We start from the raw sequence: 23,039 nt of genomic DNA on the forward strand, positions 1-23,039 counted from the left end.
ATAGTGGGAAGAGCAGGGGAGCATGAAGACAAATATACTTCTGTCTTGAATGGTGACATTTTAACAAATAATGGTGACATTTCCATAACTCTCAAGCATTTTTCAAGTTCCTACATATTCAAAATTGAGTTTTAAATTCTAATTATTTCTCTGATTGTGTGACTCAACTGTTGGATTGGATGCTGTTGCAAGATCTGAATTCCTGCAGTCCTTATATCTTGCTGAAAAATAAAACAAAATGCAAAAAAACCCAAAACAAGCAAACAAAAAAAAATTAAAAAAAAAGGCAATAAAAAAACACACATTATTTAGAAAAAAAAGGATGACTAAGAGTAAATGACTAACCGTAACTTACTGTGTTATTGAGGGTGCCAGATTTCAGTAGAGCTCTATCAAGTATTATTGGGTTTAGTAAATACTAAAACAACATAAGATTTTTCTAAGATATGACAGTTCCTGTGACATAGCTACCATTTATACCATTATAGAGATGATAACAAAAAAATTCAAATGTAAAAATTGCCAAATTTCTTTTTCCCGGAACAGGTCATTATTCCTCTGCATCTCTAGAATCAAAACCTCAAATTGATATATTCATCTCCTATGATTTCCAGAATCATAGGAGATGAACTAGCAGCCACTGAAGACAGTAAAATACTTTGATGTTACTGGGTGTTGGATTATTCCTATGTGAACTTTGTGACTGGCTCTGGATTAGAAAGACAAAGAAGGACAATACTCAGATAGCTACTGATTTATTTATTGAGATTTTAAGTATAAGGTTGCTGTAATTTCCATTGACATATATAATTTTTCGAAACATTAACCAGCTTTTGTTTATTTTTGTATTTTTGTGCTGTAATGAACAGGTCTCCTATTATTTGGGTGAATCGAAGTTTGCCTTTATGGGGATTACAGGTAATATGTAAATGGCCAATTTAACTAATTCCATTTAATAACTATAGGCAATATTGATTTACAGTATTTTAGTGATGTTAAAGGATATGTGGGAGACTTAATGTTAAAGAAATCTACTTGATTACAAATACAACAAAAGCATAATGTAAAGATGAGCAGATCTGAGCTAACTGAATTAAATTTACAAAATATTTATGAAGTATTAAAGCTTATAACAAAATATTGTAGAATTGGGATAGCCTTTTCTCTTAGAATTATGTAATTCTGTTGAGTCTAGCAATAAATATTTTCTGTAATGATGAGTTTAAATTTCATAATCGGTTATGATTAGCATTTCATGACACGTGTTTCCTGGGCTTTCATGTTAAATACACTAGAAAGTTAAGGTTACTTCATAGTAGAAGCCATATGTTTAGAGGTTTATGTTACAAAAAATGCATTACATCTGCCCTTTGTGGGTCTTGGAGATCTTTTGAAGTACCTGGTCTAGTGGGAGGTGTCCCTGCCTCTGGTGGGAGTTTGGAACTAGATAATATTTAAGTCCATTCCAACCCAAGCCATTCTGTGATTCTATGTTATGTTGCAAAAGAGCAATGGAACTCAAGTTATGGCCTATGCTTTAGTCAGAAAAATGAGTACTTTAGCTTTATGCTAAATTCTGTTAGTTGAGATGAATTCAGAGGATGCACGGAAACACTTATCTTATTCTTTTCAATGTGATATTTTATGTCATATTCTGTAGAAGCCAGTATTAATATAAATATTTTCTCTCTCCTCTTAAGGTTTCAGTGGCTTTAATAAGTCTCTTTGAAACACTGCTGCTGAGTTACCTAAGCTACAAGGTAAGTACTTTAGTTGCCTGACTTACATCCCCACTGAATCCAAAACAAGAGGGTGTGCTGCTTTTTTCAAATCAGTACAGTGTTACCAACACTGGGACACAGCCTCTAACAAGAGAGAGATGCTAAGAAACTGTCAGTTTTCTGAAACATTCCTTTTGATGTTATTAATATACATACGAACAGTAGACCACAAAACTGCAGTAAAAATTCCAATGAAAATCATATTAAAACAGAAAGTAACTGAGTTAAATATTTCAATATGATATTCATGTGCCTGCATTTGAGTCCGCATTGATGTACAAGCAAGAGTTTAAGAAATATACACATACAGAAGACAGGATATGGAGGACAGGCAGCCCTGTTCTTGTTTCCCAAGTTGATAAGCAAATGGTAAATATTTAGAAAGTGGAAGTCAGTAATGGAATTTCCGTTCTTTAACTTTGTTCACTGACACGTTGTCATTTGGAAATCTTGCTTTTTGGATACCAATTTTCAAGTGCACAGTTTTATATGTGTTTGGAGTCCTTAATACAATGGACACATGATTCTCATTGATATCAAATCTGTACCTACTCATTATCTATAACTTATATTTCAGGTTTCTAAAACTACATAACAAAGGCTTGGGCCAAGGCAGTATTTTTTATTTTATTTCATTTTTTACAATTACCTAGGTACCTACATATTTATGTCATCTATCTCTCTGATGGCATTAGGCCTTGAAATCCTCTGATAAAAGAATGGGAATAAAATATACTTTTGTATTTCATTCTCCTTACAAAGTTATATTCTCCTAGTATATTTATTCAATTTTCATCATGTAATTAATTAATTTTGTTAACTGATATCCTAGTGAGCTTTAGCATTTTGATTATCCAGGGAAAAAAAAGATTTAAATAATTTATAAAATTTAATGCAAAAAGACTTGGTTTACAAAGCTGAAAATATCTTGGAACACTGTTTTATTTCTGCATTACTGCCATTCAGTAGCTGTAAGAGCCACTGAAGTTACAGAATTGTATTTTAGTGTACTTATCAAGGCATAAATGTTTTCCTTAGTGCCCTATAACGCTGAGAGCCTTAAAACTGTCTGCTAGCTAAAAATTGTTCTTCTTAATCCTTGTAAGCAGTATATGCTATTTAGGTGTTGCGGTTTACAAATGCAAATCAATTGTAGGCAGAAATAATCCATATTAAATTAACATATTTTGTGCCAAAACTTGACTAGCAATTGCAGTTTATACAGTTCCTCAATGTATTAGTCAGCATTTGATCCCTGTCCCCTGTGCCTGTGGTATGCACCAGTTTCAATGAGTACAGATGAGAGAAATATTGGGAAGTCAGCTCCATTGAGAAGTTACTTACTATTGTACAGTGGATATAAAGCTGTACTGTCCTGAGTTGCCGCACATACCTGTCAGAGAAGGTAATTTGACGCAATTTTAGGGTGGCTATATTTCTACTCTCCATAAGGAAATAAGAACATTATAAGGAAGAATAATAGTACTGAAATGCAGTTAGGCAATCTACCAATGCAAACACCTCCTTCCCTTTTTTCCTGTCCTGATGTTTAAAATCTGGAAACATCACGATAGAGACATTTACCTCAGTTTTACAGCAGTCTCAGTAAGCCAAAAAGGCTGTCAGATGCTGTAAAGCCTTTCCACACAGCCAGGAAGACTGAAGGAGTCTTGGTGTTTGTAAATCTATGACAGACTACTAATTTCATGCTACCATTTCCAAAGCTATTAGAATTTAGACACAGGTCAGAGGACAAGGAGGAAGAAAAAAACACATATTGCTAGGATTTCACAGATAATCTGTGAAATAAATAAATCAGTCATTTAAGAGAATACTTCAAGTAATTTACCGTTCTGATGCTTGGATGGTGACACAAGATGTCATTTAACCTGCAGAATATTGAGGACATAATAGCACGTTACGCTACAAAGATGCAGTGAATTTGCATGTTTTATTCCTTTCATACAGTGAGAAAGGCAAAGAACATAGCCCTGTATTGTACCGCTGAACACTTGGAGTCAAGAAAGAATGGATTACAATCTATGTTCTTACAGTTTAACACATTACATGAAGGTTTGCCCTTGGACAGAATTCTGAAAAATGTCTACATTACAAATGTTCATTGCCAAAACTTGTAGCAATAGTTGGGCAATCCTCCTATATCACTTGTGCACAAGCAGTCTTAGCTGCTTGTATAAGTACTGTGCACTCTCACTACAAGAGGCAATTTTGCAGAAGACATGATGTACTTGTATGTGGGAGCTGGAACATTAAGACAGCAAGCATCACTACATCCCTAGAGCACATCGTCACAAGTATTTTGCCTGCAGAAGTAAATTATGTGATGCTGCTTTTCAAGAAGCAGAACAGATAACTCGTAACATTAAAAATGAGGAAATTATCAAAAACACAGAATGGGTTAGTTGTTAGTATATAAGAAATTTGAAAATCAAATTTTCATTTTATTATTCCTACCATTAAAATCAGCTTACAGTCTCATAACTTCAATTCTACGTATAGGGCTGCTTATCATACAAAGTATTAAAAATTATTCAACTATGTCTTAACTGCCACCAGTTACAATTACATGGAAGAAAATAATCTCTGCACCATAGGTACAACGGCTTCCAGATGCAAAAGGGAAAAATAGAAGTAGAAAAAGAATGTTATACACAATGCAGCTTAATTTTAAGTTGCTATATCAGATGGTTATTTTAACAGGAAAGATTAATATGTAATTGCAACTGAAAATATGATGCTGTATTGGCAAATTATTGCAATATTATAACTACATATGCTGCATTGTTATTGCATTACCTATGATGGACTGTTAATATACAGAGTTAGAACCTGTAAGTCACTTAATTTTAAATACCTCCTTTCTTAAATATATGTATTTTCATCCAAACATATAATCGTTTACAATCACTGGTCATACGTGGAAAAGGTGGTATTCCCATTCTGCAGCTAGTGGTAAAGATTAAGAGATCTGTACTACTTCCTTTGAATTATGTGGGAAGACCTCTGATTTCATGTAAGCATGATCGAGGTTCAAAAAGTGTGCCCTAAAATGAAGTGTTTGTGGCAAAAATATAGAATTTTAATCTTGGAGTTATAATTCATATATTAAACACTAGACTGTCTTCCTTAACGTCTCTCTCAAAACCAGTTGGGAATTAGAGGATACAAAGTAAAGGTAAAAGAATAAATGCAAAGGATGGAAAGACTCACTATAGAGTACAGGTATCTTTTCCTAACTTAACCGCATTCCTCTTTTTAATACTTATTTCTTAATTAGTATCTTACTATCTTAATAGTAGGATTGGAATTAATAAAGACAAACATGCAGACCTCTGTGACTGACTAACATGCAGAAGCTAATGAAATAAGATTAAGAGAAAATGAGCTGTTATTTTTCTTTTGGAAAACAAAACATTTATACTCCTCTTTTACATTATATTCTGCTCTGAAATTCTATCAGAAGAATGTACAGAGATGTGGCTCATCATTCTACATAAATGTTGATTTTGATCATAGGGCAGTCACTTGTCCTTTTGATTAAGGATAATCAAAACAAAAATTTTCAGAGTAGGACACATCCTTTGCATATGTGTCTATACAATTCTTATACTGCACTGGAGCTTTGTCTCTAGTGTTTAGGCAGTCATAAATAATAGGTACTAAAGTGAGAAAAACTCTAGGTGCAATCAAAAGCTAAAAAAAAAACAAAACACACAAAACAGTTGAAGCATTGCAATGCAGAATTTTAGAGATTTAGAGGCTTCTAAGTAGAAATAATTGCAGGTAGAAGAATTTTGCCAGCAGGCTATGCTGCTGTATGAGCTTATGACTTTTATGCAGATTCAGTGAAAAACTAGAATTATTAAAAAGATAAATTCTGTAGGACAGGAGGCTTATCTCCTCATCTGTGTTAGTGTAATGTAAAAATTAAATTAAGCCAACCTTGGAAGAAGAAAAAAGCAGCAACAGGATCTCTATGTAGGATTCCAAGGTACTTAAAAATGCAATAGAAGGAACCAGAAACATTATTCTTTGAAAAAATTGAAAACTTAATTTCATGAAGCTCTTCATTAGAGCTGAGAGAATGAGTTGACTAGTTAATGCAATTAGAATTCTTCATTTGAGCTGTCTTACTAACTAGGTCATAGCAAGGAAATATACGGTCATAGGGAAGCAAGGAACTGCTGTATTAAAAACACAGATTTAAGAAGTATACACATGAGTTAAATTATGTAAATTATGTTAAATAACAGTAATAAAAATAGTCAGGCCATAGTGTCATATATTCTATTCACATTTTTATGTGTGTGTTTACATCTGTGAGACAAATCATCCTCCTGAAATTCAGCTACTAGGAGAGACTCCATATATGGTATTGGAATATTGCATATGTTCCTTATTTTGCTTATATATATATATATATATATACACATATATACATATATATATTTCTTTCCTTTTCTTTCCTTTTCTTTGAAGGGAAATATCTGGGAACAAATTCTGAGAATACCCTTCCTACTTGAAATAATAAATGCTGTCCCTTTCATCATCACGGTAAACCTATTTGAATTAATACATTTGCACATTACACTTTTACAGCTGCACAAGTACTCTTAATCTTTATTGAAGTAAAAGTAAGTCTTTTATGGATGTTAGGTCTATGGCTATGGGAATCAACATTAGTCAACAAGAAGAAGAAGGCAGTTTTCTACTTAAATGAAAACAATACATAACACTTTCTCCCCAAAAGGGGGCAAAAAACCCCAAAGACCTGAAACTCAAATTACAGTGCAATCAACAAAATCAACCAGCTAAACATAAAAATCCAAGAATCTCTTGTGTCTGCACTGGCAAGTGATTTTCTGTATTTTACCATATTGTTTAATATACAGTTCATCAAAAAGAAAAAGTGTTCTTTAAAGCCTTATACTAGAAACACATTAATAAGATAAATATTTTTACTGAGTGTTTCATTGCTGCTAGTTTCTTGAATAGGAAACTTTTAATGAATTTGCTAATTTTTCCTTCAGATTTTCTGGCCAGTCCTAAGAAACCTGTTTATTCCTGTATTTTTAAATTGTTGGCTGGCAAAGCACGCTTTGGAGAATATGATTGTAAGTATGACAAAACAACAACAACAACAAAACCTCAAAAACTCATTCGTACTTTCTATTTTCTTAGTATATTGTCTTTAGTGGGATTTTGGCATTGCAGTCCACTGTCCAACTTTGTTAGGAAGCTAACCAGATCTGTAGTTACATTATACAAATGGTCAAACATTGCTAAAGCTGCATTCTCCATCAAAATTAGAAAAAAAAATGATGTCAAGTGGAATCTCAAATTAGCATAAATTGGTACTGTGCCAATGAGGCACAGGTTAGAATGTCTGGTTCTTTCGCTACTCTATTCGTATACAATTACAGGGAACTCAAGTGCTATGCCTTAATTGGTCCTTGCAGCCTGTAATTTGTAAGCTAGATATGAGCAGACAAACCTTGAGGCAGCTTGCAATAGTACCAAAAGTATCAAAATTGTGCTGGGATGAACGAAGAACTAGTTAAATATTCACTAAATTACAGCTGTCTCTTTTGCACTCTTCAATGTGATCAGCAAATTCTAAGTGCATTTGAATGAGTGTATTTTATCAGGGCACTATATAATTCCACTGTATAGAATCAGTTCTTATTTATTAATTCAAAGCCAAAAATAACAGCTATTTTCCATTAATGTAGAATGATCTTCACAGAGCCATCCAACGTACACAGTCTGCAATGTTTAACCAAGTCCTCATTTTAATATCCACCTTACTGTGTCTTATCTTCACTTGGTAAGTGGCCAAAATCCCTTTGTGTTTATTATTATATATATTGACTTTTCTCACTTCAGTACATGATGATAAAACAGGCATTTTGGGAATCATGCATTGAAATAAAAAGAATAACATGCTTGCAATGAAAGCGTTAATTAGCACCTAGTACTGTTGGAGTCTTGATACTCTAGGTTTGGAAACAATGTGCATGCATGGGAGTGAGACTTACTCTCACTCTAAGGAAGGAAACACATATGATGCAAAAGCACAGGAGAAAGGGGAGGGGGGAAATACACATACATACTAAGAGTGCATTCTCAGTGGTAAAGTTGCTTGAAGAGTACCAATGGAAGTACAAAGTATTTTGCCAGACAGAGTGCCTTTGGGTTAGCACACAGATAAAGATTTGTCTGTCGTCTGGGGACAGTGATTTGATTTTCTCTTTATTTCTTTAGCTTGTTCTTGATAGCTGCTGTTAGGTGCCTCCTAACTCTTTTGGTAATAACAGTGTAAAATAAATAACATATGGCCTTTTTCAGTCCTGTCCCTTTCTATTCTTTGTTCAGGAAGAGGAGTTTGTTCTAGCCAGTGGCTAAATGAATGGTCCTTTGTTTTATGGCCATACAATTCCATGACAAATGCTATCAGTTCTAGTAAGCTAGTAACAACATTTCCTAAGAACTGACTGTGATCATTCCTGGTTGATATGGTACAGAAGATGCAGCTAAAATGGAACATCTTGCTCACCACCAGAAATTTTAATAAAGAACAGTAAAACATGAAGAAAATGGCAAGCTCACCTGAAGTAATCATGTCTGCTCTCAACAGCTGTAGATAGCAGCTCATTACAGATCATTATATACTGACCTAGTATTGACCCCACTAGACTGCAAAATAAGCTAAATAGGCTGAGAATACTCATTAATGCAGGAACTAAGGAAATTAAGTACTTTTGGAATGACCAAGAATAGATGTTCAAGCATTTGAAGCTTGCCTAAGACTGGGGTTCTGTTTAGGCATTTTTTTTTACTATTGCTTACATATACAAAAAATGGTGTTTTTATATTTTTTTAGCCCATCTATGTATTACCTTTATTATAAGGTCATACCTTTGTTATTAAGGTATGACCTTGTATTACAGAGTATATTTTAAACATACCTAAGAAATTCTTTGTAAACAGTCAAAATCAGCTTAATGTCTTCAAATTATATTATATCCATAGTAAATTTGAGGGAGTAACTCAATTTAGGAGACATCTTTTAGAGATTACATGAATTTTGTCATGTTGAAGGAGAAGCAAAGTCTGTTTCTGGAATCTGCCCACTTTAGGTTGGGTTTGATCTCAGGCTGTTCTCTTGTACTTTCTGCAATAGCAAGCAGTAACCGAGTGACTGTATTTCCCCCAGACACATATGGGACTATTTATGGGTTTATCTATACATGTAATAGAACATATTAAAAAAAAAAAAAAAAAAAAAAGTTTTGAGCTAGCATCAGTCAGTTTTCAAAAACACATTTTGGTGACATTTAGAGATATTACCTTGGTCCACAGAGTAGCACAGTAATGCAAAATTGATAAGCCTAGCTTAGTAGTTTGAATACTGTGTGTATGGTTTCAGAGCAATTACACTCATCCATACTTTTGAACTTTCCCCTTACAGTATTTTCGGTACTATGGAGACATGTGCATGGTGTGCTTTTGGTGGTACTGCTATGTCTACCTACTATGTCTACCTCCCCAGCTTTAAAGTTAATGAGATAATGCCTTCCAGGCACTGCATGTATTAAATTGTAATTAAATTAGTAGTTGCTGGTTGACAGCCTTACTTTTACCTTCTCAGTACTAGTGAAGTCTATATAACTTTACAACACAGGTTTCTGTTCAAAAGTTTGCCTTTTCTAGCAGACACATAGAAGGAAGAGGCACTAAACTTCTTAAGGGAATTACATCATTTTATAGGAAGTCTGAGATGGAATGAAGAACAGAAGGACTCCTCTTTCTACTTATTTTTACCTTCTTGGTTAGTCTGCTGCACTAAGAAAGTGTAGCAAAACTGCTTTCTTACTGCTTTAAGTGAGACTGACAGCTTTTGTAAGACTTGTGATGATCCTTTCTATGAGAAAATTTAAAATAAATTAATGCTGAAACATAAGCACACAATCAAGCACTAATCAAGTAATTAGTCCACATTTAAAAGACATGTTCCTTTTTTTTATTTTTTATTTTTAGCTTTGTGTGTGTATGTTTTTAATACCTTTAAAATATTGTTTTTGCTAGGTACCTGAAATGGGAAAGAGTTGCTTACTTTCTTGTGTAACTACAGTTTTGCAAGGAGTACAAAACAGCTGGATTTGTACCAGCTTGTTGGAGCTGACACGTTTCCACAGATAATTCTGAAAGTACAATTTTGCTGCAGAGTGTATTCTAGACTTTTCTGAGAGCTCACATGTTTACAGAGTAAGAGGTTATTTATGTCAGGAGATACTTCTGTCTGATCTTTGTGTGCACGCAAGTCTAGTGAGCAGCAACATGCCATGCTAGTTCTGTCTAGGCAGAGCTGAAATAATTCTTTCTTAAATGTGGAGGGAATGTTCAGTCCCATCATTTAGAAATGCCACAGCACACCCAGGACCCTGGAGATGAATCTGGCTGGACCTCCTGACCTCCCACTGCTTTACAATGGAGGGAGAAGATTAAGTGTGTTTAAGAACAGTACATTTTCCCTTCTAATATATAGACAATAGCATCACATTTGCTACCATTTGATTGATCATCTTTCTCAACAGAAATTACTTACGCTAGCTGAAATGAAGCAGCAATATTTATAGAAAACATTAAAAAAAAAAGAAAAAACATAAAAGTAGCTCTTCCTCATCAACTTTGCTACTATCTTGATATGTGCTTTCAAAATAATCAAACTTCTGATAGCTAGCAGAAAACCCACAGAAAATGAATTAAATTCTGCCTCATGCATCATCATCAAAAACATCAGTTACAATTCAGAGGTCTTGTAAGTGGTAGTGTCACATTCCAACCAATGTTTTATAACTCAAAAATAAGCTTTCAGATTAAATATTTAAAAAAATACGTATATTTTACGTATATATATACAAACATCTATATTTTACAATATTTATAAAGTCATTATTCAAGCTGTCCTTTGTGCTTAGAATTTAGCTGGAAAAAGCTCTTACATTTTTGCACACAGCTGACAATTTTTGGTGTTATTACAGAACAAACAGGAATCACATAACAAGATTTGTCGTCTACGCTGTTCTTTGATTTTTGATAATTGTTTATGGATCTGGGGGTAGAACTCATCTGCAGACTAGCAAATTCATAAGCCTAACTCCATGTATCTGCAGTTTACAGATTACCTACAGGGATTTTAAAATCTTTTCTTCTGATTCCAAGGATATGTTAGGCTATCAATAATTTATCTTTCTTTAAATATGACAATGATCTTCTAAGTAAAAGAAGTGCCCACCTGTATGACAAAATGTTCAGCAATTACTGTTAGACTTTTAGTCAAAGTATATGTTGTGTCATTTAGCTAATGGATGTTTGCATTTACTTGCCAAATGGAATACTAATTACTTCTGTAAACTCTACAGTTTACAAATAACAGTGAATGACTATTTCAGGCATCTTTCTATAACACAGTGAATCATCTATTAAGACTTACTTTGTTTTTTAAATCAATGTTAATCATATACTACCAGTGTAGAATAATTAGCTTGTGAAAAAAGTGGCTACAAACAGATTATTTTTTTTTTTCTTGCTGAAGAACATAAGAAGCCTGCACAAACTTTACTCATTGAAAGCTCACTGAGGAAAATCTTAACATTACCTATCCTTCAGTGCTTTCAACGTCAGAAAATGACGATATTTCCACAAACTCACTTACAGAATACCTGTAGTATGCCAATACTGTAGCTACAAAGTCAATTAAAAATTCTCATCTGAAGGAAACAGTAGGAATAAGTTGCTTGTAAGGATGAAAACATATCCAGACAACAACCCAGTCCAAACAAGGCAAACCTTCAGACTTTGAACACTATGTTACAGAAGACCAAAAAAAAAAAAAAAAAAAAAGGGAATAATCTCACTTAGTGTTAAAAAGAACGGGGCACCTCAATGCTCCAGTTCATTTTATTATCAATAAGAGAGGCAGCCACCTCAGAATGCAGTGCAGATCTGAAGCCAACTAATTCACTACATGCAGGTCTAATTCTCTGCCCTTCTGTGTTGCTTATAGCGGGAGCTGATAATGGCAATTCTCCAAGAAAGATGCCTAACATTAAGTAGGATGAACTCAGAGAGTGTTGGTGGATTATGTAATGTAGAATAATGTTTTTTTTTTCTTTTTTTTGTTTTTGTTTTTGTATCTACACTTCTTTCTATGCTGTAATGTTTTGTTGTACAGCATAGCCAGTTCTCAGGTCCAATCTCAGTTTATGATTTAGAGAGATTATTTGCATTCAAAAACAGCACAAAATTAAACTGTGATTATATCATTTAGTTTGATCAAATCCAATGATTTGATCATTGGTAAATGGTAAAGCCCATTTAGAACATTAATTGAAAGGCCTAAGTAACTGTAAATAATAAAAAATAAATTATTCAACTATTACAAGAATCCCAGAAAGTATTAAATAATAGCAGTTGTTCTTCTCTGTCTCTGAAATGAATCAGACCTGTCAGGAACTTGCCTGTTTCCAACAAAGGACCTCTATTTTCTGTTTTGAAATATCCCTATGCAGTGCTCTCCAAACAGAAAAATCCAGTCTTAGAAGTAAGCCAGGTAGTACTTCAGGTGGTCAAGAGCAGTAAGTTCTTCCCAAATCCATTGTACCAACTTTCCCCATGTCCTGTTTCTTGGTTGCTGAAATCAGGGTGGGGGATAGGGATAGTTTTCCTGTGAGTGTGTACAATTGAGTTCTACTTCAGACTCTACCTTAATGCTACGTTAAGTGATGGAACAATAAAAAGGTTGTGAAGCCTCTGGAAAGTCAACAAAACATTTCTCAAAACATACATTTGTTATTTGTGGGCAACTGATCTTTAAATTCAATAAAAGTTTATCTAAAATATTATTTTCTGGGAAAAAAGTGTAGATGAACAGGGAGACAACATTTTCATCAACTTCAGTAGGACAGAAATGTATTTATTGATATAATGTAAATTGTATTTTAGTAGAAGATTGTGGAGGAATTCAGAGTTGGCCCTGATTTCTGGCATCAAATGCAGTAGTCAAAGTCTTACTGATTTCACTGTGGCTGTGCCACATTTCTGTGTGTCTGTAGTGCCCAAGTATTTCCAAGGTTGTATATGGATATCATTTAAGCTGTAACAATATTATTTTTTGATGGTCATATATGCCATTTGAAAAACAAAACAAACAAACAAAAAAAGGCATTCCTGAACTGTAAATTCATTTGTTAAAATTAACCAATAAATAAGTATTTTGAGATTTAAACTATTAAACAGACATTTAAATAGTAAAGCAAACTGCTGATTACATTGTTGGTTCATGTTTGTCATGAAATGACAAAGTAACTGCTTTGCATCTTGGATGGATGTCATGAGTTGGTGATCCTTATCTCATAATTAAGGGAATCAGCCAAGACAATTAATGAATAGATTGATATATGTTGTTTTCAGGTATTTGGTTCAGGCCATGAAGTGGCAGAGATAGCTGAGGATAGCTGAACATGAATCAGCACATTTTTATCTGTAGATTAACTGTTGAGCTTTCAGCAAGGCCAGCTCTTTGCTTCTGTATGATAGATATGAACAGGCAAAAGGGATATATTTAGCCAGAGGTAGTATTTAAAGTCAAAAATTTACTGTAAAGAATACTGTATGACATTTTTACATCCTGAAGAGAAAACAAAAGGACAAAATAGTCCAATGTTTTTAATTTCGTCACAGATTTTAAAAGTTTGCTAGTAGCTAATTACTATTGTATACTCTGTATATCACTTCTCAAGCATATGTTGGCAAGAATTATTTAATCAGGTTTGAATTTCCACTGAGAAAGCTGATTTGTGATCCAGTCTGCTGGATCTGCTAAAAGCATGTTATTTAAAGATAATTTTTCTGTTAAAATTTTCAGATCAATAGTCATTTCCCCCCACCCCCCAACCCCTGATTGAAACTGTGCAGTTGTCAGAAATGCATACTGAGCATATGTTTTGTTAGGTACAGAAATTGCTAAGGTAGCTTTGTAAAATCTGCTTTATCAGAACCATGTGAAAACACAGTATTGCCACAAGTAGTTGACAGTCTAGATTATTTAAATGAAACAAAATTTATATAAAACTCCTATTGTTTATAATGGAATAAGGTCTTCTTGGATCGGCCACATCTTTCGCACCTTTGCTAGCAATGGGGATCATTTGCTTACGTTAGTTAGTACTATTAGTACTTGTAGGCCAAAGCCTTTCAGAAAGCTTGATTAGAACAGGTAATGAAAAACTACAATGATAAAATGTAATAAAAAGAAAGTTTCATGGATTAATGATGCCCTTGCTTATTTTAATGCAACTATTGTATTGCTACAATTGTCATATATAAATTTATACTCTTCTTTCATTTGGATGATAGAGTGGTATTTGTCATTATACATTTTAAAAAAGATTTTTACATTTTAAGTTCAAGAGTTCAGATCTTAAAAAAGCAATATGGCTGATCAAAACTGTTAGAGTGCTGCTTAAAGAGTATAGGATACAAGCTACTAAAAACTGGTGAGTTCTTTATGGAAGGCGGAATAGAAATCATGTTTATTGTAGGGCAGAGCAGAATTACAAAAGCCCAATCAGAAGTCTTCTTGGCTACCCATCAAACATGGTTTCTATGGAAACTCAGATAATTATACAGTGATTTTCATGCTATTTTAGTTAATAATTTGGTAGTGACATAATATTTCCTTTGTTAATCTTTTTAGATGTTTCTACATAGTTATTTCTAAAATAATTAGGTCAGAGTCTTTCCCATGCTGCTTGCAGGGAATTCTTTGTGCAACAGATGTAATAGAACATTTAAAACTAGATGCAGAGACCAGTGAAATTAAAAATAATTTGAGTAGCCTGTTTATTGTGGTCTGTGGTGCAAAGTCATAAAGATTAGGTAGTTCAATCTGTATTATCTTCTGAGTGTGAAAGATACTATTTGTAGTCACCTTCTTCTGAAAATAAAATAATCAGAAAGGCTAAATGGTAGTTTAGAAATCTGCCCTTCACAAAGCTTCTATAAAATGGAGTGTCAAAATCAGATTATTTATAAGCAAATCTTACTTTTATTTTTTCTGATGTTTTTTTTTTCATATGTAAAGAAATATTAAATTAAAGAAATAAGCAATATGATTGAAGGATTCCTGTTGTTTTACTATACCCTGGAAGATGAGTAGGGGCTTTAGGTAGTTGTGATATTTTCAAGTTACAATCAAAGCCTTGTTGATTTTCTAGCACAGGTTGTTGCAGATCATTAGGCTGAAAAGTAGTTCCAAGGTGAATTTAGATAAAGTGGGCAAAGAGCCCCCACAGGGAGCCTTGAGACATAGGAAACTACAGATGTAAAATTGAGAAGCATGCAAAGTCATGAAAATTATTGGAATATAGGTTCCCCAGTAAGTTTTCCATTCATTTGCAAATACACATGCACACATATCTGCTGCTGAATCACAGACTTGTAAGTAGATACCTTTTGTGGAATTGTAAATGTTGCATATGCAAAATACGCATGTTCTCTTCAGGTTAGGGTGACAAGAATAGCTTTGGTAAAATAAAATTGCTAGAATAAAAGTAGATCTGGAATGCAAACCGTGATTTGCAGATTGTGAAATACTTTATCATTTTATTGGTTAAATAAATACATAAATTTTAGGTTTCTCTTTGATTTTGGAGGACTTCTATAAAAGCAGATAAAGATCCTCTTAAAGAAGCAATTTAATACATATACCAAGTGTTAAAAACTTGTCTTCCTTTTTTTTTTTTTTTTCATTGCATGAAGGCATTGCATATCACATCCTTCTTTTTATCTTTGCAATTAAAAGAAAAATCTGATATTCCCATGCTGTCTTTGAGAGCATTTTATTATTTTAGACATTATCAAGCAGAATGCCATGTGTAGCAGCAGATGACTAATTAAGTTGAGGATATTACTTCACTATTTAAATTCAATGCCTGGCATCAACCCGTCATCACTCACTATTCCTGGCTCAAAAATGAAGTTGTCATTAGCATGCAGAATTAATATATATATATATATATATATGTATAATATTTCATTGACTGATTCATTAGCCTGACAAACTATTTACTTCACATTAGTGAGATTTCATGTTTGTGTTGGCTTATGCTAACACATTTAAATGTTATATTAGATGCCATCAGTTCTCTGATGAACAGTAATTACGTGTAGTGATTTGCTGACTTTTATTGTCTTTTACATATTCTAAATGTATTTTCAGAGTGTGGAGTTTAGCACAGTTAATATTTCTCAAATCAGAAAGTGAAGAATTAAAAAAGATGCAAATTTGGACTTACCAACAGAAGCTGGCACCAGCCACCAGGAATTACTTGCTCACATTAGGTATAGTTTTACTGACTATTGAAGGGATGTCTCTGAGACTTTGGCATAGTTAGAATTGCAATGTAAGATGATCTAAAATTAAGAAGAAAAAAAATTCATGCATTTAGGACAGTGATTTTTAAAAGAAAGAATTCTCATTTTGCTCTTCTGTATACTTGTATTCCATTAGAAATTGTTATGATGTTTAGCCAGATGTTCTTCAAACAGGTGAAGACTAGAGGGGTAAACAGTCATCCAAATATAGTACCACATTTGGTTGATAAACTTAAGTCAGATGTCCTTGGATTTCTCTAACTCACCTGTGTATGATATTCTTTCCACTAGCAATAGGGTTCCCATTCCCCATGCCTGATGCAACATGACAAAATCACTTACTGAGCTCAAATAAAGCATATAAAGAATTAAAACTATGATTCATTATGAAAATGTTACATTTAAATGTAATCTCTGATAATTGCTTGTGGAAATCAACAGAAGTTTTTAACAGAACATACAAATTTGTCAACCACTTGACCTAATCATCACAATAAAAAGTAAATGTGGGTCAAAAAGTGTTGAAATTAATCTCCAAATGGTATTTCAACTTTAGTAAACTTGCATTTCTAGCACTGTCAAAAGATACTAATTTCCATTCTTCCTCACCCTCCACAAAGTAGAAGTCTTATTAATAAAGGACATAATTCAAATAAATAGCAGAGAGATATAGGAAAAAAGCATAACTAACTAACTTCTGTTGGCTAGCAGCAGTCAGATAGTCTGTACTTCCTTTGGCAATAAAAACCTTCTCTTAAAAACAACTTAAAAATAGTAAATTATAGGGAGTTCTCAGCTTTGGTAAAGCATCCAATTGTATAGAATCATAGAATCATTTAGGTTAGAAAAGACCCTTTAGATCAAGTCTGACCATCATGTAACACTATACTTATAAAGGAACTTGAATCTAAGCCTAAAGTTGGATTTATGCTCCCATTATTTACAAAAACACAACTATATTTTTTGTTTGTGGAAGTTGAACATTTCTGAAACATACATGAAATATTATATATATACTGAACATCATAGTGGAAGTGCCCGAGTCACAGCAATAAGGAACAAAAAAGAATTAGTATTCATTTACTAAACATTGAAGTAGTAACTGTGAGTTGATTTTGCAGACTGAATGCTTAACGACAGGCATGAAATCAAATTGTCAATTCCTTTGGGCACAGAGTACCATACCTAATTACATTCCACAGCAAAACAGTATGCATACCAATATATTACAAAAGGAATAGGAGATCGTATACGGGGTGAGGCTGTTTAAAAGCATCCAATGCATTATGGTCTCCTATAATTGCATGTATTCTACTACTTTGCTTAACTTCACAGTGCAAGAATAAAATTCTTCATGAAATTCCAATATATTTTTGAATTACCTTTCTCATATTATCAGAACATCTATCATTATCAGCTAATAAATATGGCAAATGATAATCAACTGCTGCTTACTTAGGAATAAAGAAAAGCAGTGAATGAGTATCGATAATTTGTTTTTCAGTTTACAGTGTGTTGATGTCAAACAATTAAATCCAGTCCTATATTTTGCAAGTTTTTTATCATTAGTTATAAGCAGTGAAAACAAATTAAATAGAAGGATTTTTTTCAGGGAAGTTCAAAATAAAAGAGGATAGAGTTATGTGTGGGTGTGTATGTACGTTTGAGTGTACATTTATGTACCTATCTGTATGTACATATACGTAAAAGGGGGCCTACAAGAAAGCTGGAGGGGGACTCTTTATCAGGGAGTGTAGAGATAGAACAAAGGGTAAGAAAAGACCTCCAAGATCATCTGGTCCAACATCCCCCTATCACCAATATTCCCTATCACCAATATTATAAGTGAAACATAAATAAGGAAAGGAGAACTCAGTTTATTCCATGTCCAGAAGTAAAACTGACTTTTGACAGAGCTTGGATATACCTGTTTAATAGATAATAGTCTAAGATAAACCAAAACCAATACTAAACAATAAAAGGAATATTGTTTGTCATCAGAGAAATGCTATGAGGCTGAAAATAAATAAAACCATGTTATCAGTAGCTTATGGACCATTTTGTAACATGGTAACAGTTATAAGGGGGTGAACACCTAAGACTGACCCTGTCTTGAATAGCTGTAAAACTTTTCTTTTTTTTAATAAACTCTTTTCCTAAACATTTATTTAATTTCATGGCCTGGCTTATGTGGGATTAGATATTTAGTAAATTAGATATGTTGTGGACAGACTGTCAGAACAGACTGAAACTAAGGTGTTTTACCACCACAGGATCTGCACAAGGAATTGCATAAATCTAATAAGCTGCCATAAAGTAATATTGGCATCTGGGATTTTCCAGGAAACCAAATAAATGGTACTGAAAGATATTACACATTTCAGTGAGGTCTGGAAACACTTCTACCACAGGCAAGTTCAGTACATTATACATGTAAACATTAGAGAAGATACTTCAAGGACAGAAGCTGCAGGCTCATTTACAGAAAAATCAGTGTTTGTAAGGAGACTGAACTATACTTAGGCTAGAATGGACAGAAATGGTTTTCCCTCCACAAGAGAAAGTCTGCTTGTGGAGCACAACTAAGGTATGCACACTGAATTATTATTACAAGTTCTTTAATGTAAGTGGAGTATCTCTTGGGACAATCCTTCTATGCTGTTTTTGATTATTCTTTCATTGAACATCTGCTACTGCTCTCAGTAGAAACAGGCATTGAATTAAAGGAGCCTTTGCCTAACCTAATATGGACATTGCCATTTTTTTCTGTCAGTAGTTTAGAAACTTTTTCTCTATTCATCTAACTTGAAAATCATTTTGCCTGTTCTTACTAGATCTCTCCTTCACTATCATAAAGAGGAAAGAAGCAGGAGAAGATCCTTAAAGGATCCCATACGAGTTCATAGATTTTTCTTCATTTTTGACTCTGGCAAAAGATAGGGTTGTAAACAATTTTGTCATTTAATGAAGAGGTTTTGGAGCATAATGAACTCTGCAGCTGTTCAAGTCAGTGACTAAACCTATTTTTAGTAAAATAAGTCCAACTATTAGTTGCAAGATAATAACATGCAGTGCACAAAAGTCTGAGGAGGTTTTTATTGTTTTGAGAGATCATAAAATGGTATGAGACTTCAGCTAACCTAGGGCTTGCCAATTGTACAAGATAATTGGCAATTGGCTACAACTCTGGTTTAATCAAAAGGCATCAATAAATAAATGTTTGGTTCTTGATATGACTGAAAAACAGTTTGACACAGTTTTTCAGAAGATGTTCTCAGAGATTCAATGAACTATAGAACTGTCTGGGATACAGACATCTACAAGGCCAGAACATAGTAAGTAAGAATCCCTGTGCTCTTTTCTGAAAGTAAAAATTTAGTAAAAACTGAGCACGGTGAGTAGCTGTACATGGTACAGACTAGGAACTTCTCCCTCCCCAAAGTTGAGGCAGTTTCTACAGTTCATACACCACATTTTTGCACCTGCAGTATTTGACTTGGAACTAACATTGTTCAAAATCAATAAAAACCTAGAATAATAGGAGAGGCTGTCAATGTAAATTATAGATTCTGAGCACTTTTTCCATCTGGTAATGTCTGAAAAAACATAAGCGTCCCACAAAATCTTGATTCTCTGAAGCTATCCAAGCTAGGTGATTCTGTGGTTCTATACTTGGGAATACCATTTCAAGTAATTCTGAAAGTATATTCCAAAGAGTGGGAAGTGTATTTGATGGCCTGCTTGATCTTCATGGCTCCTGAGTAGCTCAGACACACTGTTGCCACAGATTAACAGCTACACCTGACAAAGATATAGAGCCAAAGATAACACGTGTGATGTTTAAAAATTTTCTGAGGAGTAATGAAGTCCAACATTTGGAACATAATTTTGTCCTCTGATTCATGTGGCTTAGCAAAGAGATTCGTTAGAAATACAGAAGCAGGAATGAAAAATGATCAATAGATTCTGGAAAATAGAGCAGGCTTGTTTTCTTTTGTAATTTATAGCTGTCCCTAGAACTTCAATGTGTGTAAGCCCACCTTACCTTCTCCTGAAAGGGGAAATAAAAAAGAGCCTATTTGGATTTAATCAACCTATGCAATGGAGACAGACTTTTCATAAACATAATCCTACCTGTTGTGCAAAATCTGGAAAGCAAGGTTTAAACATGCTTTACTATGATTGACCTGTGTAACAAAAAATCAATTATTGGAAGAGGGCATAGAATATTCCTAGGTGCCAGCCCTCCCACTAGGCTGGGTAGTCCTCCTCTCACTTTTATTAGTACCCCCACCCCCCCCACTGCTGTCAAATAATGCATTTTTAATGATTCCATGCAAGAGAAAATACCTTGGTAGAAAAGTCTGAGTCAATCAAGCTTATTTCATGACCTATTTACTATTTCCTTAGAAGTGGAGGATGTGAATTTGAATTCACAGACAGAGGATAAATATGAAGCTGGATCTTCCATATTCCAGTGGCAATCTAACAAATACTGATTAGTTCATTTAAAAATAAGCAAATATTAAAAATGATAAAAAGCAGTGCTGTCATAGTGGATATAACCTGAGTATTGATTTAGAGTTTTAAAAGATCGAGTTTCCATTTCTTTATTACTATTGTCTTCTCTTAGCCAACCTACTCTGATTCAAGAATATATATTTTTTTAATGCATCTGATTATTAAAATCAGATTTTTAAAACGTTTAACATGATTAAAAATGACAAATCTGTCAAGTACATAATCAAGCAACTTCTATGCTGACAGGGGTAAAATATCAGGGTTTGGAAATGCAAAATATTTTTCTACAAGTTACCTCAGAGCAATGTCAGATTCAGACAGATATCCAAGCAGTTTTAGAGGTAGTTTGCTTTTTTTTTTTTTTTTTTTCATTTTGTCATTATAAGGATTTTTTATTACTTTCAACAATGACTTACGCTAAGTGGATAACTTTGGACTCTGTTCTGTTACATGGGAAGGAAATATATGCAAATCTGTCTCCAATTCCTATCCTGATTCTACATGCTGGGTTAGTTTCTTCTCATGTACATTTAGCAAATGTTTGGCTATTGAATCCTTCAATTGTTAATTTAATTTAAACATTTTGTTGGAAGAGGGAATATGGATGGTTTGCATAATGCCTGTTACCCTCTTGGGAGTGTTTCAAATGTATTAGAAGAAACATTAAGCATGATTTTCCAAAGCATACCGTGTCTGGTGCAGACCACTTATTAAATTAGAAGTTTGCATTTGAATTTTCCAGCATAACATATATAATTTCTGTGTATTTTAGATTACCTAATTTTGTTTCCTGAAAAAGGATAGGTATTGTAATACTACCTAATTCTGTAGATTTCCTGGTGGTTAAAGTACGACTTGCATATTTCTATTTCCTGAAGAGTGAGTGACTCCTTGTGTGAGCAGTACAAAACCTCAGGCTCCAGCAGGCTCTTAGCTGTAACAGTACTGACACACTGAGGTCGGAATGTCAAGGTTTACTTCGTTGACCATCAATGCTCTGGGGCAGACTGAAAGCATACAAAAATACAGATAGTTCTCAGGACTTACAGACTGAAGCATGCACAAAGCTTTTTATGGAAACACTCTAAGCTGATGCAGCCCACAGTGGGACTCTACTTGAGCAGTCCCAATGACCAGGGTTCTTACACTGCAGCTCTACTTCACATAATGCAGCAGCAGCAGTAGAAAAGGTTTTCACTCAACTTCAACAAATATTTATACACACTTGTTCATTTCGTAATATCCTATTCTGCTTAACAAGATGTTCTGCAGTTTCTGGAAGTCACATGGCGTATTAGTAGAAGTTTATTTTTGTAAGTTCAGCTTTTGTACCATTAGCTACATATAACTTCCTTGGGGAAGGAAAACACTTACATTAGACATGGATAAGCAATAATACATCATCAGGCAAGATCATTTTGGCTGGAGATAGAATTGGAACAGAAAATGGTTACCTTTTCAGCTGAAGAGAAATTCAGTATTCATTTCTGACATCATGGGATTGCTGTATAGAGTAAGACAGACAATTCTCCACCCATACCTTAACTTGTATTTACCAAGTCCTACAGAACCCAAGAGCTTGATTCAAAGACTATTGAAGTTATCTGAGTCTTTTTCTTCGCTACAGTGATTTTGGGAAAAATAGAGAGTGTTATATGAAAATGTTTGCCTCTGAAAAGAAAACATTCTGGAAAAGTATAAAGACATTGGGCTGTCTGATGAAGTGGAATATTTGCAAAATATTCCGCAAAAATATTTGAGGTATTGTGTCCAGTCAGTCTTAGAATATATTTCAGCATGCTCTACTGCACTCAAAGTTCAACTAAGAATAACAAGTATATTTCTCGACTCACTCAGTTTAAAGACAGTATAACAATATTTATCTTCTTTCCAGTCAGCATTTCTCCCTCGTTTCTCTCACTGTCTTGTATATAATTAATCATTTCTGTGTCTTGGAAGTCAATAATTCCTACAGTTTTAAAGCCTATTATATGGAATGAAAGAAGGAAATTGGAACTTCCGTTCTAATTCTTAAATTTAATATATTATATATGATATATTTATCCGACCCCTACAATTATATTGTATATATTTGGATATTCCAACCCCTACAATTCTGTGATTCTGTGATATATTGTACCAGATTCTCTCATTTTAACATTTTAGAAATTGCAAATCTCTTTAAACAAGTCAATTTTGTTTTCCTATTTTAATGCTGTTTATGGAAAATTGCTTTTCAGAAAATAAATAATCAGACAAAACAGATTTTACAAAAGA

The 23,039-nt window shown here is 33.7% G+C and overlaps 1 protein-coding gene and 1 long non-coding RNA gene across 6 annotated transcripts in view; one reads left to right on the plus strand and one right to left on the minus strand.

The window, feature by feature from the left end:
* KCNT2 (potassium sodium-activated channel subfamily T member 2) overlaps window positions 1–23,039 on the plus strand; it is a 150,670-nt gene that overhangs the window by 47,674 nt on the left and 79,957 nt on the right. For all 4 annotated transcript variants that reach the window (XM_084528514.1, XM_084528515.1, XM_084528516.1 and 1 more), the window contains exons 5-9: window positions 870–918; window positions 1,701–1,760; window positions 6,282–6,356; window positions 6,833–6,916; window positions 7,535–7,629. In XM_084528514.1, the coding sequence (XP_084384640.1) occupies window positions 870–918; window positions 1,701–1,760; window positions 6,282–6,356; window positions 6,833–6,916; window positions 7,535–7,629 (363 nt within the window). The remainder of the gene's footprint in view (window positions 1–869; window positions 919–1,700; window positions 1,761–6,281; window positions 6,357–6,832; window positions 6,917–7,534; window positions 7,630–23,039) is intronic.
* LOC311440962 overlaps window positions 16,214–23,039 on the minus strand; it is a 252,668-nt gene continuing 245,842 nt past the window's right edge. For both annotated transcript variants that reach the window (XR_014695677.1, XR_014695678.1), the window contains one exon: window positions 16,214–16,280. This is a non-coding gene — a long non-coding RNA (uncharacterized lncRNA). The remainder of the gene's footprint in view (window positions 16,281–23,039) is intronic.

The sequence above is a fragment of the Aythya ferina genome, assembly GCF_964211825.1.
Source record: "Aythya ferina genome assembly, chromosome: 8".
Classification (NCBI taxonomy): Eukaryota; Metazoa; Chordata; class Aves; order Anseriformes; family Anatidae; genus Aythya; species Aythya ferina.